The sequence below is a fragment of the Moschus berezovskii genome, chromosome 14, assembly GCF_049115385.1.
Source record: "Moschus berezovskii isolate FMDL1 chromosome 14, NW_MosBer_1.0, whole genome shotgun sequence".
NCBI classification, from domain to species: domain Eukaryota; kingdom Metazoa; phylum Chordata; class Mammalia; order Artiodactyla; family Moschidae; genus Moschus; species Moschus berezovskii.
The window spans coordinates 47,630,986-47,647,165 of record NC_142473.1 but is presented as its reverse complement, the minus strand read 5'-3'; the positions used below and the strand labels follow the sequence as shown (position 1 = coordinate 47,647,165).

The 16,180-nt window shown below is 41.3% G+C and overlaps 1 protein-coding gene across 4 annotated transcripts in view; it reads left to right on the top strand.

Annotated features, from left to right (window-relative positions):
* Nucleotides 1-3,650: 3,650 nt before the first annotated feature.
* Nucleotides 3,651-16,180, top strand: part of ZNF143 (zinc finger protein 143) — a 70,358-nt gene continuing 57,828 nt past the window's right edge. For 2 of the 4 annotated variants that reach the window (XM_055423401.2, XM_055423400.2), the window contains exon 1: nucleotides 3,706-3,783. In XM_055423401.2, the coding sequence (XP_055279376.1) occupies nucleotides 3,742-3,783 (42 nt within the window). In that variant the 5' untranslated portion in view covers nucleotides 3,706-3,741. Of the gene's footprint in view, nucleotides 3,784-15,200; nucleotides 15,453-16,180 lie in introns of those variants that run through there. The other 2 variants (XM_055423402.2, XM_088843088.1) reach the window with 2 other exon arrangements.

Sequence of the window (16,180 nt, the reverse complement as noted above, 5' to 3'; positions counted from 1 at the left end):
GTTTGAAAGTCGCTCAGTTGTGTCAGACTCTTTGCCACCCCATGGTCTATACAGTTCGTGGAATTTTCCAGGCCAGAATACTGGAGAATACCAGAAAACTGGTAGCCATTCCCTTCTCCAGGGGATCTTTCCAACCCAGGATGGAACCCAGGTCTCCCGCATTGCAAGTGGATTCTCCACCAGCTGAGCCACCAGAAAAGCCCTCGGTGTTTGGGGGAAAAAAAAGAATTGTAGATTTTTTTTAGTGTTTTAAAAATTCTACAAATTTAGGGGGAAAATGTTTAATAAACCTATTACAGAAATAATTTGGTAACTCAGTCACCTTCTCCTAGACATAGTTACTTTTAAGAGTTGAATGCATTAATTTTTTTGCCGAACCACCAGACTTGTGGGATCTTCATTTCCCCACCTAGCCCTCAGTAATGAAAGCACGGAGTCCTAACAACTGGACTGCCAGGGCATTCCTTCCATGTTTCTTCTATATATAGAATACTTTAATAGTTATATCGGTGTGAAAATATGCCCAAATCAACCAATTCTCCAGAAAATTCTAAGTTAAATGTTTCTAAAAACATAATAGTAACAGTTTTTGAAGGAGGCTGGAACCAGACCACCTGACCTGCCTCTTGAGAAACCTATATGCAGGTCAGGAAGTAACAGTTAGAACTGGACATGGAACAACAGACTGGTTCCAAATAGGAAAAGGAGTACGTCAAGGCTGCATATTGTCACCCCGCTTATTTAACTTATATGCAGAGTACATCATGAGAAATGCTGGGCTGGAAGAAGCACAAGCTGGAATCAAGATTGCCGGGAGAAATATCAATAACCTCAGATATGCAGATAACACCACCCTTATGGCAGAAAGTGAAGAGAAACTAAAGAGCCTCTTGATGAAAGTGAAAGAGGAGAGTGAAAAAGTTGGCTTGAAGCTCAACATTCATAAAACTAAGATCATGGCATCTGGTCCCATCACTTCATGGGAAATAGATGGGGAAACAGTGGAAACAGTGTCAGCTTTATTTTGGGGGGCTCCAAGGTCACTGCAGATGATGACTGCAGCCGCAAAATACGCTTACTCCTTGGAAGTTATGACCAACCTAGATAGCATATTAAAAAGCAGAGACGTTACTTTGCCAACAGAGGTCTGTCTAGTCAAGCCTATGGTTTTTCCAGTGGTCATGTATGGATGTGAGAGTTGGACTGTGAAGAAAGCTGATTGCCGAAGAATTGATGCTTTTGAACTGTGGTGTTGAAGAAGACTCTTGAAAGTCCCTTGGACTGCAAGGAGATCCAACCAGTCCATTGTAAAGGAGATCAGTCCTGGGTGTTCATTGAAAGGACTGATGCTGAAGTTGAAACTCCAATACTTTGGTCACCTGATGAGAAGAGTTGACTCATTGGAAAAAACCCTGATGCTGGGAGGAATTGGGGGCAGGAGAAGGGGATGACAGGATGAGATGGCTGGATGGCATCACCGACTTGATGGACATGTGTTTGGGTAAACTCCGGGAGTTGGTGATGGACAGGGAGGACTGGCGTGCTGCGAATCATGGGGTCGCAAAGAGTCGGACATGACTAAGCAACTGAACTGAACTGAGAAGTAAGTTAGCCTGTTTAGAAAACTGGTGAAAAAGTTCAGCTTTGTGGAAAAGCCTGGACTAACTGATTGGCAGTTAAATGTTTTCAAGCCATTAATTTGTTAAGATGTAATAAGATGAGGAATAGGAGGTGATTCACGGAAAATCTGGATTATGGATGGCCCTAAATATTATAACATTGGAACTCCGTTCTGTAGTCAGTGGTAAACACTGTAACACAAAGTTCTATTATCTGTGACAATATAATTAGTGTATCTTTGCAAATTAAAGTAGAATTATAGCATCCTATTCACCATTATCATTCAATGTTTACACCCACTTAGTAGGTTCCAAGGATAGAAAGATGTCCTGTAACCAATATCCACAATTACAGGGTGATTTTTAACTTCCTTTTTGAGATTCTGTATTACAATGTTTTAACAGACTAAAGGTTAGTGACTTAGTAATAAATGACTAAATTCCATAAAAATATTTTGATTCTTTTAATAACATTTCTGATTACAAAATATAGATTAACATCTAGAAGGTACAGAAGTATAAATTAGAACACTTGTCATCTGAACCCTCTACTCTGAAAAAAGGAGTATCCATCGGGAACAAGACTGTTTGGAATGAGCCAATTCCTCCAGTTTCAAGCAACTTAATCCAATCTTAATGTGTCCCATTTTTTATTCTTATAAGGGAATAAAAGATAGTAACTACTTTAAACTTCTAAAGATCATCTATTTAAACGACACTCAGAAGTCTCTTCCTTCCAATGGCGTTTGGGCACCAAAGGTATACCTTCGTTAGGGTCTGTCTGCCCCTCACTCCCTACCAAAACCAAGGTAACGCTAAAATCTCCAACTAGACTCAAGTGTAAATAAAAACACTGTAATTATCCTGAGGCCAGTCCATAATCACCTGAAAGGCACTAAATCAAACATTATCCAACTTTCTCCAATTTTTGTAAGCATTACACAAATCTCCAGTTACAGCGGGACTATCCTCTCCATTCTTAGTAACTCAAATCTACACTTGGAATGCCCGATTTAACAAATCTTGGGTCTACACTATCTCATCTTTATTCAGCTTCGTTGCCAAAACACATGAATACTTACTGAATACTCCTCAAATGAGACTTGTATTTCCAATAGCTTAAAAAAGTTTGGGTTAAGAGCTACGAGAAACATTAAAACTTCACAGCTAACTTGTATCCAATCTTAACAGGTACAGGGAGACCCACTCAATGCTTTCCCCACCCTTTTTTGACTTTAATTCGCGACACACACAAGAGGGAAAGTAAAAAAGAAGTTAGCGACACCATTAGAGACGACTTCAAAATTTTAACTTAAGCAACATGAAAACGCAAAGCTTCCGCAATGTCTCCCAGCAGAGTCCAAGACCACCGCCTCGCTGTCGATCTTCGCCTGAGCTTCCGCTGAGGCAGAAGGTTCATCCTCCTACCAATGATGATACCCCGGCGACTGGAAAAGCAAAGGTAGTCTTGGCAGCCAGTGACAAAGATACGGCAGCTCTCAAAAACCAGAACCTCCATCCAAGAGCAAAGGCCTCAGCTGGCACCACGAGCCCCCAGGGAACTGTGAGCTGTCGCAACCCATCTCACCCCGCCCTACCGACGGGGCAACACTCAGCAATTGCTAGGCAAAGCGCAACCGATCTCCAGAACGCGCTCCAGCAAGCCCACCGGGAGAGCCAAGGCCACCTCCTAGCCCCTGTGGGGAAAATGGCGCCTGTCAACTCTTCTCCCTCCCGGCTAGTCACAAGGACCAGCCTCCCTCCCTCGCTACAAAATGGCGTCTCCTGCTAGGGCCCCAGAATAGGCATAATTCACTTGTCAGCGAGGCGTTGTCGCGCTGGGATGAGCGGTTCTGTCAACCAGTCAGAAGCAGGAACTTTGGTTCCGCACTTTGGGTAAGCCACTCAGTCGCTGGCTGTAAGGCCAGGCGAGACTGACGTCAGGTAAGGGGGCGTGGATAAGGCTATCTTCTTTCGCGTCGCCTAAATTTCAGCCAATGGCAAGCAGGAAGCGTCTAGTGAGTGACGTAATGACAGCCCAATGGAGGCTGGGGGCGGGCCTCAGAGCTACTATGCGGGTTGCGGGGCTTGGGGGCCGGGCGGCTGTTTCCTGTCCTGGTGCATGGTGGTCGGACGAAGGAATTGTTGGAAAATTTTCTCGGAGGTTCGTATATAAATGTGTTTTTACCCAGTGTGCATTATTCTCCGCCCGGCCGCCGCCCTCAGCGCGGCGGCGCGGGCCCACTCGGGCCCGGGCTCTGGCTCCGGCTGCTCAGCCTCCACCTTAGGCCTAGCCGATCCTACGGCCGGCCGCGGTAGTTGCGTTGGGCAGAAGCGGAGTTTATTAATAACCCGTGGCCGCCACTCTGGGGCGGCGGAGCTTTTCTCTCTGAGGACGCAAACCACCCCCCCTCCCCCAGTCTCGTCGCGTAGCGCCCCGCCTGTTCCCCTCAGGGGACCGCCGAGGGGAGGGAGTGAAAGAGGGGAGGGTGGAGCCCTCGGGAGCCTGGCGGCGCTTCTCGGTTTGACCTCCGCGCGGAGCGAGTCCCCAGGCGCCGCCGCGGCGAACCTCCTCGGGCTGGGACGCTGGGCCCTGGTCAGCTCCAGGCCCCGGCTGGGGTCCCGGCGGCAGAACTGGAGGAGGGCCCGATTGGGTTCCCGCCTGCAGATCGCCCACAGTATTTCCTCCCGCTCAGACCATGCACACATTTCTTGTTTCCCTCATTTGAAAAAAAAAAATTGTGTTCGTTGAGCCTAATATCGAATATTGGAAATTACTGATTTTATGATTCTATTCTCTCGATTTTCGTGAAGAGTGAACGAATCCTTTCGTTGCTTTGTAACATTTATTGTGGAACGTCCATCAATATTCTCTCCCCTTTTGCTCTTTTTAACACTGTTTACTCATTAAAGAAGTTAAAAAGTGATGATTGCCAAACTGATGATAAGTTTAAGATCAATTTAAGCTTTTGGATGTGAGAGTTGGACTGTGAAGAAGGCTGACCGCCGAAGAATCGATGCTTTTGAACTGTGGTGTTGGAGAAGACTCTTGAGAGTCCCTTATACTGCAAGGAGATCCAACCAGTCCATTCTGAAGGAGATCAATCCTGGATGTTCATTGGAGGGACTGATGCTAAAGCTGAAACTGCAATACTTTGGCCACCTCATGCGACGAGTTGACTCACTGGAAAAGAGTCTGATGCTGGGAAAGGTTGGGGGCGGGAGGAGAAGGGGACGACGGAGAATGAGATGGCTGGATGGCATCACCGACTCTGTGGACATGAGTTTGAGTGAACTCCGGGAGTTGGTGATGGACAGGGAGGCCTGGCGTGCTGTGATTCATGGGGTCGCGGAGAGTCGGACACGACTGAGCGACTGAACTGAACTGAACTGAAGCTTTTGGAAGTGTGTCTGTAGTCAGCTGGTATAATCTAGTTGGAGATGTGAAAAATTGTAACTTCGAGGTTGTCGCCTTTGTCCTGAATCTTACTAGAAGCTGTAAGCGTCCAGTAGTTTTGCTGAGTTAACAAAAATCTGTGCAGTATTTAATATTTTCCTTTGCTGATGGCATAGTTTCAGTTCGTTATTAAGTGTTTAGTAAGAGACTAGGTAATGAAATCATCCAAAAGTTTCGGTAAAATAGTAACGAATTTTACCCACGTGTATTTTGATTACTTTGGAAATTATTTAGTGTACAAATACTTTGCCTGTTTTTTTCATAGACACCTTTTAGTTTTTAAAAATAACAGCTTTATTGATAGAGTATACAGACCTTTACAAATCACCCCGTTAACGTATGTAATTAGGTAGGTTTAATGTTTTCACGGAGTTGTGCAACCATTACCAAAATTTTAAAACATGTTCATCACCCCTCTAGAACCCCGGTACCCACTAAGTTTCTCCCGACTTCCCCATAACACACCTCTTTTCCCAGCCACTAAAATACAAGTTTGTCTGTTCCTGCTGCTGCTGCTGCTAAGTCACTTCAGTCGTGTCCGACTCTGTGTGACCCCATAGACGTGTTTCATAAAAATGGAATCACACAGTATGTGGGCTCTTGGGACTGGCTTCTTTCACTTAGCGTGTTTGCAAGGTTCATTCATGTTAGAGCATGTTTGAGTACTTCGTTTCTTTTTATTGCCAAATTGTATGGACATAACACCACGCCTTTTATTTATCCATTCATCTGTTGATGTGGACTTTCAGGTTGCTTCTGTCTTGGCTATTATGCATAATGCTGCTATAAACAATCACATATATTTACTATTTATCTATTCATTTGGCTCCTCTGGGTCTTAGTCGTGGCATGTGGAATCTTTTAGTTACATCATGAACATGTGGAATTGATTTTTCTGACCAGGGATGTAACCAGGGCCCCTGTCATTGTGGGTGTGGAGTCAGCCAGTGGACCACCAGGAAGTCCCCTCTATTGTTAGTTTAGTTGTTATTAAATATTTATAATGTAGGTACAGTTTATGATCACGTGAGGAGAACGTTCTGAGTCCTGATGTTCTTATCATTACTTAATTTTGAAGTTGTTATATAGTTTTTCTTTTTATATGTGTGTTAAATTATTTACTTGGCTGCCCTGGGCCTTAGTTTCAGCATGTGGGATCTAGGTTCCCCATCAGGGATCAAACCCAGGGCCCCTGCATTGGGAACTCAGAGTTAGCCTCTGTACCACTAGTGCAGCCCTTGTTTTTATTTTTAATTTGAGATTTTACCCAGTTCTTAGTCTTTTTGCGCTTGGCTTTATTTCAGGACATAGTGATTATTTAAAGAGTTGTTTTCTGTCATTGCTGATTTCTATGCTTAATTTGTGTTTTCAGTTCAGTTGCTCAGTCGTGTCCAACTCTTTGTGACCCCATGAATCACAGCATGCCAGGCCTCCCTGTCCATCACCAACTCCTGAAGTTCACTCAAACTCACCTCCATCGAGTCGGTGATGTCATCCAGCCATCTCATTCTCCGTTGTCCCCTTCTCCTGCCCCCAATCCCTCCCAGCATCAGAGTCTTTTTCCAGTGAGTCAACTCTTCGCATGAGGTGGCCAAAGTATTGGAGTTTCAGCTTTAGCATCAGTCCTTCCAATGAACACCCAGGACTGATCTCCTTTAGGGTGGACTGGTTGGATCTCCTTGCTGTCCAAGGGACTCTCAAGAGTCTTCTCCAGCACCACAGTTCAAAAGCATCAATTCTTCAGCGATCAGCTTTCTTCATAGTCCAACTCTTATATCCATAAATGACCACTGGAAAAATGGTAGCCTTGACTAGACGGACCTTGGTTGGCAAAGTAGTGTCTCTGCTTTTTAATATGCTATCTAGGTTGGTCATAACTTTCCTTCCAAGGAATAAGTGTCTTTTAATTTCATGGCAGCAGTCAGGATCCGCAGTGATTTTGGACCCCAAAAAAATAAAGTCTGACACTGTTTCCACTGTTTTCCCATCTATTTGCCATGAAGTGATGGGACCAGATGCCATGATCTTAGTTTTATGAATGTTGAGCTTCAAGCCAACTTTTTCACTCTCTTCTTTCACTTTCATCAAGAGGGCTTTTAGTTCCTCTTCACTTTCTGCCATAAGGATGGTGTCATCTGCATATCTGAGGTTATTGATATTTCTCCCAGCAATCTTGATTCCAGCCTGTGCTTCTTCCAGCCCAGCATTCCTCATGATGTACTCTGCATATAAGTTAAATAAGCAGGGTGACAATATACAACCTTGACATACTCCTTTTCCTGTTTGGAACCAGTCTGTTGTTCCATGTCCAGTTCTAACTGTTGCTTCCTGAACTGCATACAGGTTTCTCAAGAGGGAGGTCAGGTGGTCTGGTATTCCCATCTCTTTCAGAATTTCCCACAGTTTATTGTGGTCCACACAGTCAAAGGCTTTGGCATAGTCAATGAAGCAGAAATAGATGTTTTTCTGGAACTCTGTTACTTTTTCGATGATCCAGCGGATGTTGGCAATTTGATCTCTGGTGCCTCTGCTTTTCTAAAACCAGCTTGAACATCTGGGAGTTCACGGTTCACATATTGCTGAAGCCAGGCTTGGATAATTTTGAGCATGACTTTACTAGCATGTGAGATGAGTGCAATTGTGCGGTAGTTTGAGCATTCTTTGGCATTGCCTTTCTTTGGGATTGGAATGAAGACTGACTTTTTCCAGTCCTGTGGCCACTGCTGAGTTTTCCAAATTTGCTGGCATATTGAGTGCAGCACTTTCACAGCATCATCTTTCAGGATTTGAAATAGCTCAACTGGAATTCCATCACCTCCACTAGCTTTGTTCATAGTGATGCTTTCTAAGGCCCACTTGACTTCACATTCCAAGATGTCTGGCTCTTGGTCAGTGATCACACCATTGTGATTATCTTGGTTGTGAAGATCTTTTTTGTACAGTTCTTCTGTGTATTCTTGAAGGGTAGCTTTTGTAAGACACGTATTGTACTGTCAAAATGATTTTGTTTTTAAGATGGATCTATCCTGAAAATCTCCCTCCCTCTCAGAGAAATATAAAGTCTAAATAGTTTCCTCTAAATTTAATCCTATTTTAAAAACTTGCCACTGTGGGTACTGTGTACTCTGTGGAAATAACTTATCCATTAACATGTAGACACAGGCCTTTAACTCCAGACTACATTTTTTTTGTACTTAAAATACCACTGGTGGTCCAGTGATTAGAACTTGGTACTTTCACTGCCAGGGGGCCTGAGTTCAATTCTTGGTTTGGGGAAGTAAGATTCCACATGTGGCAGGTCTGCCAAAATAAATAAGTAAATATATATTTTTTAAAGTCAAATTATTTAAAATCACTTTTAGAAATTTTTTTTTTGTCTTCTTTTTAAGGGGAAAAAACTTTCATGAAGATAAGGAAGTTTTTTTCTCTTTTTTTAAATTGAAGTATAGTTGATTTACATTTTACTTGTTTAGGGTGTATAACAGTGATTCTGCTAGCTTTAAAAAATTTTTTTTAATGGAGGAACCTTGAAAACATTATTTAGTTTAAGTGAAAGAAGACAGTCACAAAAGACCATATGCTATGATTCCATTTATATGAAGTGTCCAGAGTAAGCAAATCTGTAGAAATAGAAAGTAGATTGGTGGTTACCTATGGGTTTGGGAAGGGCGAGATAGGCTTTTCTTTTGCTTTTTGATAAAAATATTCTGAATTCAGGTTGTGGTAATGTTTGTACACTCTAAATATACTTAAGTCATTGACTTGTACACCTTAAATGGATATATTTTATGGTGTGTGAATTGTATCTCAGTAAAGGTATTTTCAAAAAGGAAAATTATGGACAAGAGTAAAGTTTCTCTTGAATAACACATCTCTGAAACTTTGTTTTTTTCCTCCTCTGGCAATACCACTTGACGGAAATTCCCTAGCAGTCCAGTGGTTAGGACTCGATCCTTTCACTGCCTGGGAGCTTGAGTTCAGTCCCTGGTCAGGGAACTAAGATCCTGCATGTAGTAGGTGAAAATAGTGAATAAGACATTTAGCTTTAAACTACTGATAAGCATCTTAGTCACTCAGTCATGTCCAACTCTTTGGGACCCTCATGGACTGTAACCCGCCAGGCTCCTCTGTCAATGGGGATTCTCCAAGCAGGAATACTGGAGTGCTTTGCCATGCCTAGGGATCAAACCGAGGTCTCCCACGTTACAAGTGGATTCTTTACTCTCTGAGCCACCAGGGAAACCCATTAATAGCAAATGTACATGTAATGCCATGTGCTGTTACAAACGATTTTTATTTGCAGTACCTCTGTGAAGTACCTGCCTTTTACAGATAGAGAAACTGTGACACAGTGTGCTTAAGCAACTTGCCCAAGGTCACATAGATAATATATGGTCAATGAGAGTTTGAAGCAGGCTGGCTCAGGCGTCCTTATTCTTAAGTATAATGCTGTATACCGTGTCTTGTAAGTATTCCTTCCTAGGTATAACCCATACTTTCTAATCTATCAATAGGGGAATCCTCCTTAGATATTATTGTATGTTTTAGTAGCTGGTTGCTATAAATATGGGCTTCTCTGGTGGCTCAGCGATAAAGAATCCGCCTGCAGTGCAGAAAACCCATGTACGGTCTGTGGGTCAGGAAGATCCCCTGGAGGATGACATGGCAACCCACTCCAGTATTCTTGCCTGGAGAATCCCATAGACGGAGAAGCTTGCAGTCCATAGGGTCACAAAGAGTCAAACATGACTGAAGCGACTGAGCCCGCATGCACAGGCTCTATATACACTGCTCTACTCTGGAGAAAAACAGGTAATTAAAGTATACTGTGGTAAGTGTTATGATAAGGGTATGGACAGAGTGTCTTGGGAAATACAGGTAAAACATTCAGACCCGGTTTGGGGAGTTGAGATAAGACTGTGGTGGAATCTGAAGAATTTAGTCAAGTAAATAGAGAAGGCGGAGAAGGCAATGGCAACCCACTCCAGTACTCTTGCCTGGAAAATCCCATGGACAGGGGAGCCTGGTAGGCTGCAGTTCATGGGGTTGCTGAGAGTCGGAAGTGACTGAGCGACTTCCCTTTCACTTTTCACTTTCATGCATTGAAGAAGGAAATGGCAACCCACTATAGTGTTCTTGCCTGGAGAATCCCAGGGACAGGGGAACCTGGTGGGTTTCTGTCTATGGGGTCGCACAGAGTCGGACATGACTGAAGCAACTTAGCAGCAGCAGCAAAGAGAGAAGGAAGAGTATTCTAGTGGGAATGAATGGCAGTGTTCAGAACCCAGATGCAAGAGACACCTTGGGCCAGAGTGGCTCATGTAAAAGTTGTTGAGACGAATGGTTAGAAGGTGATTTTACGATTTATGTTGTGAAGTTGAGGACATCATTTAACCTGAGTTTCACTTTCTTCATCTGCAAAATTGTGATTAAATGATACTTAATTCATAGGATTACTAGAAGGATTAAATGAATTAGTAGTAATGCCTGGCATATAGATAGTATTTTGGAAGGATAAGTTATCATTATTAAATTTTTAAATTATTAATATCTTAATATTATTATTAAGTGATACTAGTTATTAACTACTATAATTTTAATCAGTGTTGCTGGAATAGAGAATGTGAGATTGTGCTAGAATAAGACTGGAGGATAGAGTGACCAACTTGTCTTGATTTGCTGAAAGTAAAAGTGTTAGTTGTTCAGTCATCCCAGTTTGCAGGTGGTTTTACTGTGTTTAGAACCATGGATAAAAATAATTACCTTAGAAAGGAGCAAAATGATAACAAAGTAGGATATGCCTGTGTATACACACTTAGGCACATTTTAGAGATTAAGTTCACACCAGTTCCAGCTCATTCCACAGAGCTCTTTCTTTTCTTCCCTTTTTCCATATTTGCATTTCCCTTCTTCCTTAATGAGAGCTCTGACTTCCAACAGCATTTACACATTTATTCAATGCACAGTCTTTTATTATGTCTAAAATAGTTTCCAGGTTGTTTTGCCTTTGAAAGTGTTAGTCGCTAAGTTGTGTCTGATTCTTGCGACCCATGGACTGTAGCTTGCAAGCTCCTCTGTCCTTGAAAGTCTCCAGGCAAGAATACTGGAGTGGGTAGCCATTCCCTTCTCCAAGGGGATCTTCCCAACCCAAGGTTGGAACCTGGGTCTCCTGCATTGCAGGCAGATTCTTTACTGTCTGAGTTACCAGAGAAGCCCTTGCCCAAGACTATTCCAATTTGCTTTTCTTTTTAATTATTTATTCGTTAATATATATATATTTATTGAAGTGTAGTTGACTTACAATGTTTCAGGTGCACAGCAAGGTGATTCAGTTATACAAATATACATATATTATTTTTGAAATTATTTTCCACCACAGGGTGGATATTGACTATGGTTCCCTATGCTATACGGTAAAACCTTTGTTGCATATCTATTTTTTAATTAGAAATCTAGTATTCTATTCATAAGTCAAACAAGTAGAATAAAGATGTCATAATTTTTTTAGTTAGGCAAAAATGCATACATTTTAAAAATACATAAACATTTATATATATATGTATACAAAAGCTTTTCTACTACACTTGATAAAGATGAGAAAGAACATTAAAAAAAAATAGAGATGGAGAACATAAATGAAATGGGAACACTGAATATGAAATATAAAAAGTGAAACAAACTAGATAAAAGTAAAAGTTCATCATATAGTCTAGTTTTTAAACATGACTGCTCATTAGAAACTTGGCGCTATGGAGGTAAAAGCAATACCTGAGCATTTGTATTTTTCAAAAAATTTCAAGATAATTCTGATACGTATCTGGATTTTAAAAAGTGATTACAGATTTTTCTCTTAGATCCTAGTTTTGGTGATATGGTAAGTGGTGCATATATACACATGTTTTCTTCCACCCAGCCTCTTTTGGCTGGTGCATTTAATCCATTTACATTTAAGGTTATATTATGATCCTGTTACCGTTTTCTTAATTGTTTGGGGTTTATTTTCTGTAGGTCTTTTCCTTCATTTGTGTTTCCTGCCTAGAGAAGTTCCTTTAGCATTTTTTGGAAGCTGGTTTGGTGCTGCTGAATTCTCTTAACTTTTGCTTGTCTGGAAACTTTTGATTTCTCTATCAAATATGAAGGAGAGTCTTGCTGGGTAGAGTGTTCTTGGTTGTAGGTTCTTCCCTTTCATCACTTTAAATATATCATGCCATTCCCTTCTGGCTAGTACAGTTTCTGTTGAGAAATCAGCTGATAGCCTGATGGGAATTCCCTTGTATGTTATTTGTTGTTTTTCCTTTGTTGTTTTTGATACTTTATCTCTGTCATTAATTTTTGTCAGTTTTATTACTGTGTGTCTCTGTGTGTTCCTCCTTGGGTTTATCCTTCCTGGGATAGTCTGTGCTTCCTGGACTTGGTTGACTATTTCCTTTCCCATGTTCAGAAAGTTTTCAGCTATTACCTCTTCGAATATTTTCTCAGGTCCTTTCTCTATCTCTTCCCCTTCTGGGACCCCTGTAATGCAAATGTTAGTATATTGAACATTGGCATATTTAATGTTGTCCCAGAAGTCTTTTAGGCTGTCTTCATTTCTTTTCATTCTTTTTTCTATATTCTGTTCTGTGGCAGTGATTTCCACCGTTCTGTCCTCCAGTTCATTTACGCATTCTTCTGCCTCAGTTATTGTGCTATTGATTCTTTCTAGTGTATTGTTCATCTCTGTTTGTTTATTCTTTAGTTCTTCTGGATCTTTGGTAAACATTTCTTGCATCTTGTCAATCTTTGCCTCCATTCTTTTCCCAATATCCTGGATCATCTTCACTATCATTATTCAGAATTCTTTTTCTGGAAGGTGCCTGTCTCCACCTCATTTAGTTGTTCTTCTGGGATTTTATCTTGTTCCTTCATCTGGGATATAACTTTCTGCTTTGCATCGTGATTAACTTTCTGTAATAATGGTTTTTGTTATAACTGCTGTGAGAATATGCTTCTTCTTGCTTCTTCTGTCTGCCCTCTGATGGATGAGGCTAAGAGGTTTATGTCAGCTTCTTGATGAATGGGAAAAACTGGGTCTTGCTCTGGTGGGCAGGGCCTTGCTCAGTAAAGCTTTAATCCAATTATCTGCTGATGGGTGGGGTTGCACTCTCTCCCTGGTAGTTGTTTGGCCTGAGGCAACCCAGCCCTGGGGTCTGTGGGCTCTGTGGTAGACTTAATGGTGAACTCCAAGGGGCTTTATGCCAAAGGGAACCTTCCAGTGCCCCCGTTCCTGTGGTGAGCCCCTGCCGATCCACACTTCCACAGGAGGCCCTCCAACACTAGCAGGTAGTTTTGGTTCAGTCTCCTGTGGGGTCACTGCTCCTCTCCTCTGGGTCTTGGCGCATGCAAAATTTTGTTTGTGCCCTCCAAGTTTGGAGTCTCTGTTTCTCTCAGTCCTCTGGAAGGCCTATAATCAAATCCTGCTGGCCCTCAAGGCCAGATTCCCTGGAGATTTCCAGTTCCTTTGTTGGATCCCCAGGCTGGGAAACCTAATGCAGGGTTCAGAACCTTCACAACAGTGTGAGAACTTCTTTGGTATTACTGGTCTCCAGTCTGTGGATCACCCACCTGGTGGGTATGGGATTTGATCTGATCGTGACTGTGCCCCTCCTTCCATATCACTGTGGCTTCTTTGTCTTTGGATGTGGGGTATCTTTTTGGTGGGTTCCAGCGTCCTCCTGTTGATGGTTGTTCAACAGCTGGTTGCAGTTTTGGTGCTCTTACGGGAGAGATGAGCACACGCCTTCTACTCCAGTCTTGAACTGGAAACTATCCCAACTTTAAAACAAATTCCCCCCAGAGAAATAAAACAGAAATGAAAGTTCCATGACCTGGGAAGCTTGTCAGTGTTGGGCATACCAGGATGATTGTATTAGAGAAGTTAGTAGATCCCCAGGCATGGTATTTGGACTTTATGGGTAAGTAGGAAAGTTTTGAAGGTTTTTACGACAGAAATGCTCTGATTGGGTTTGAAAGCACTTGGACTGTGCAGTGGAGATCAGGTTGAAGAAGGGTAAAAGTGGATTTCAGGAGGCTGAAAACTTGATAATAACCCAAGTGGTGATGGTCTCCTGAGTTAAGACCGCCTAATAAGAGAAGTGAATGCATTTGACAGATATTTAGGAGGTAAAGTGATCATTTTCGTTGAACAATTGGAGATTAAGGGGGATTGGACTACTTGGGTAGGTGATTGCATTTATCATTGAGGTAGAAAATACAAAAGTAGAATTTTATGGCAAACTGTTTTGATATGGAGGTGGCTGTGGACCATGAATGTCATCAAGGCCAATAAGCAGCTAGATAAATAGATCAGGAGCCATTAAGAGGAAAGACTTGATAGTTTTAAAAAACTTGTAAATTCTAGAGATCTTTGAAACCATGGGAATGGATATGATATTCCAAGCGGAAAAGTGCATAAAATGAAGAAACAAATGAGGATGCAAACTTGCAGGTTCTCAACATTTAGGAACCCATCGGAGAAATGGAAAAGGATTGGCTAGGAAGGTGGAGGAAACCAGGAGCCTGTGGATGTCATAGATGCCAAGGCAAGAGAATATTCTAAGAAAGGGATAAAGGTCAATGGTATCAAAGACAGAAAAGTATCCATCACACTGTTTTTTAATGTTTAACTATCAATATTATGATGTCTGGTCATTTAAAAAAACTTTTTGAAAATTTGGGATATAATCATTTATGTTCAATTTGATGAGTTTTGGCAATTGTATACATCCAGATGATCATCACTCAAAAAAAGATAATAGACCATGTCCATCACCACAGAAAATTCCCTTGTTCTCCTTTCCAATCAGTCCCCTAACCTTGCAATCACATTTTATTCTAACATTGTAGATTAATTTTGGTGTTCTTGGAAGTTATATTAATGTATTGCTCTGTGTCTGTCTTACTTCCCTCAGCATAATAATTTTCAGATTCATCACTGTTATTGATATACACTGTTATATATGTGTATATAGTTTATTTCTCTTTATTGCTAGGTAATAATCTATTGTATGAATTTATCGCAACTTTTTTTTTTTAACCCTTTCTTTTATTGTTTGACATTTGAGTTCTTTCCAACTTGGAACTATTATAAATAAAGCTGCTATGGACATTCTTGTATAAGTCTCTTTGTGGATGGATGAATATTTTAATTTCTCATTCATGCCTAGGAATGGCCATTGAACTTCATGTTAAAATGGAGATCAGTGACCAACCAGAGTGTTTCCGTTCTTAGGGACAGAAATCAGATGGATGACAATGGGAAGTCAGGAAGCATTCTTAGTAACAACTGTTAAGGAAATCTAGCTGTGATAGGAAAGAGATAACAAGTAGCTGAGTCAGAGGTGAGTTTTGTTTTGTTTTTATTGTGTTTTTTAAGTTATTGATGGGAAGAAACGGGGAGAGAGGGAAATTGTTTACAGAAGAGATCCATGAAATCCCTGTGGAGGAAAGACAAATGAAATGGAGAGTACAGGTTGAAGAACTGGTCTTACCTTATAGGAAAGTAATACGGTAGGAGAGAAGGAAGAAACACGCAGAAATGCAGTGAAGTGAGGCTTATTGGCAGAGAACTCCTCTGATGACTTATTTTCTGTGAAATGGAGGGCTGATTAATTGAAGTCCTGAAGGAGACAGAGTGGGGGGATAGCAGAAGAAGGGGTGGAGGTTTGAGACAAATGGAAAATATTTAAATAGTTGCCATGAGGAAACAGAGAAATATAAGTTTTCTGGACAGGTTTGGGGATTCAGAAGAGGCTGGAAGAGCCCAAGAACTTTTATGTCCCTTCAGGACTATTCCATCAAATAAGTTTTTAGATCTGAAAGATGCTTTGTAAATATGAGACCTGTACAAAGTTATTTCTGACTAGAGGTGTATGATTTTACTATCCGTGTTTAGTGTCCTATTCTGTGTACTTTTTGTACAAAGAATCTATTTTATTGCAGTTGTATGTCAGAAGTGCTCTGTAATTTTCATAATTGTCTCACAATGTTTTGCTTCCCTTACTTGTGACAAGATGAGCAATTTGGATAATAAAATATTAACATATACAGTGTTTACCTTGAGGGAAAT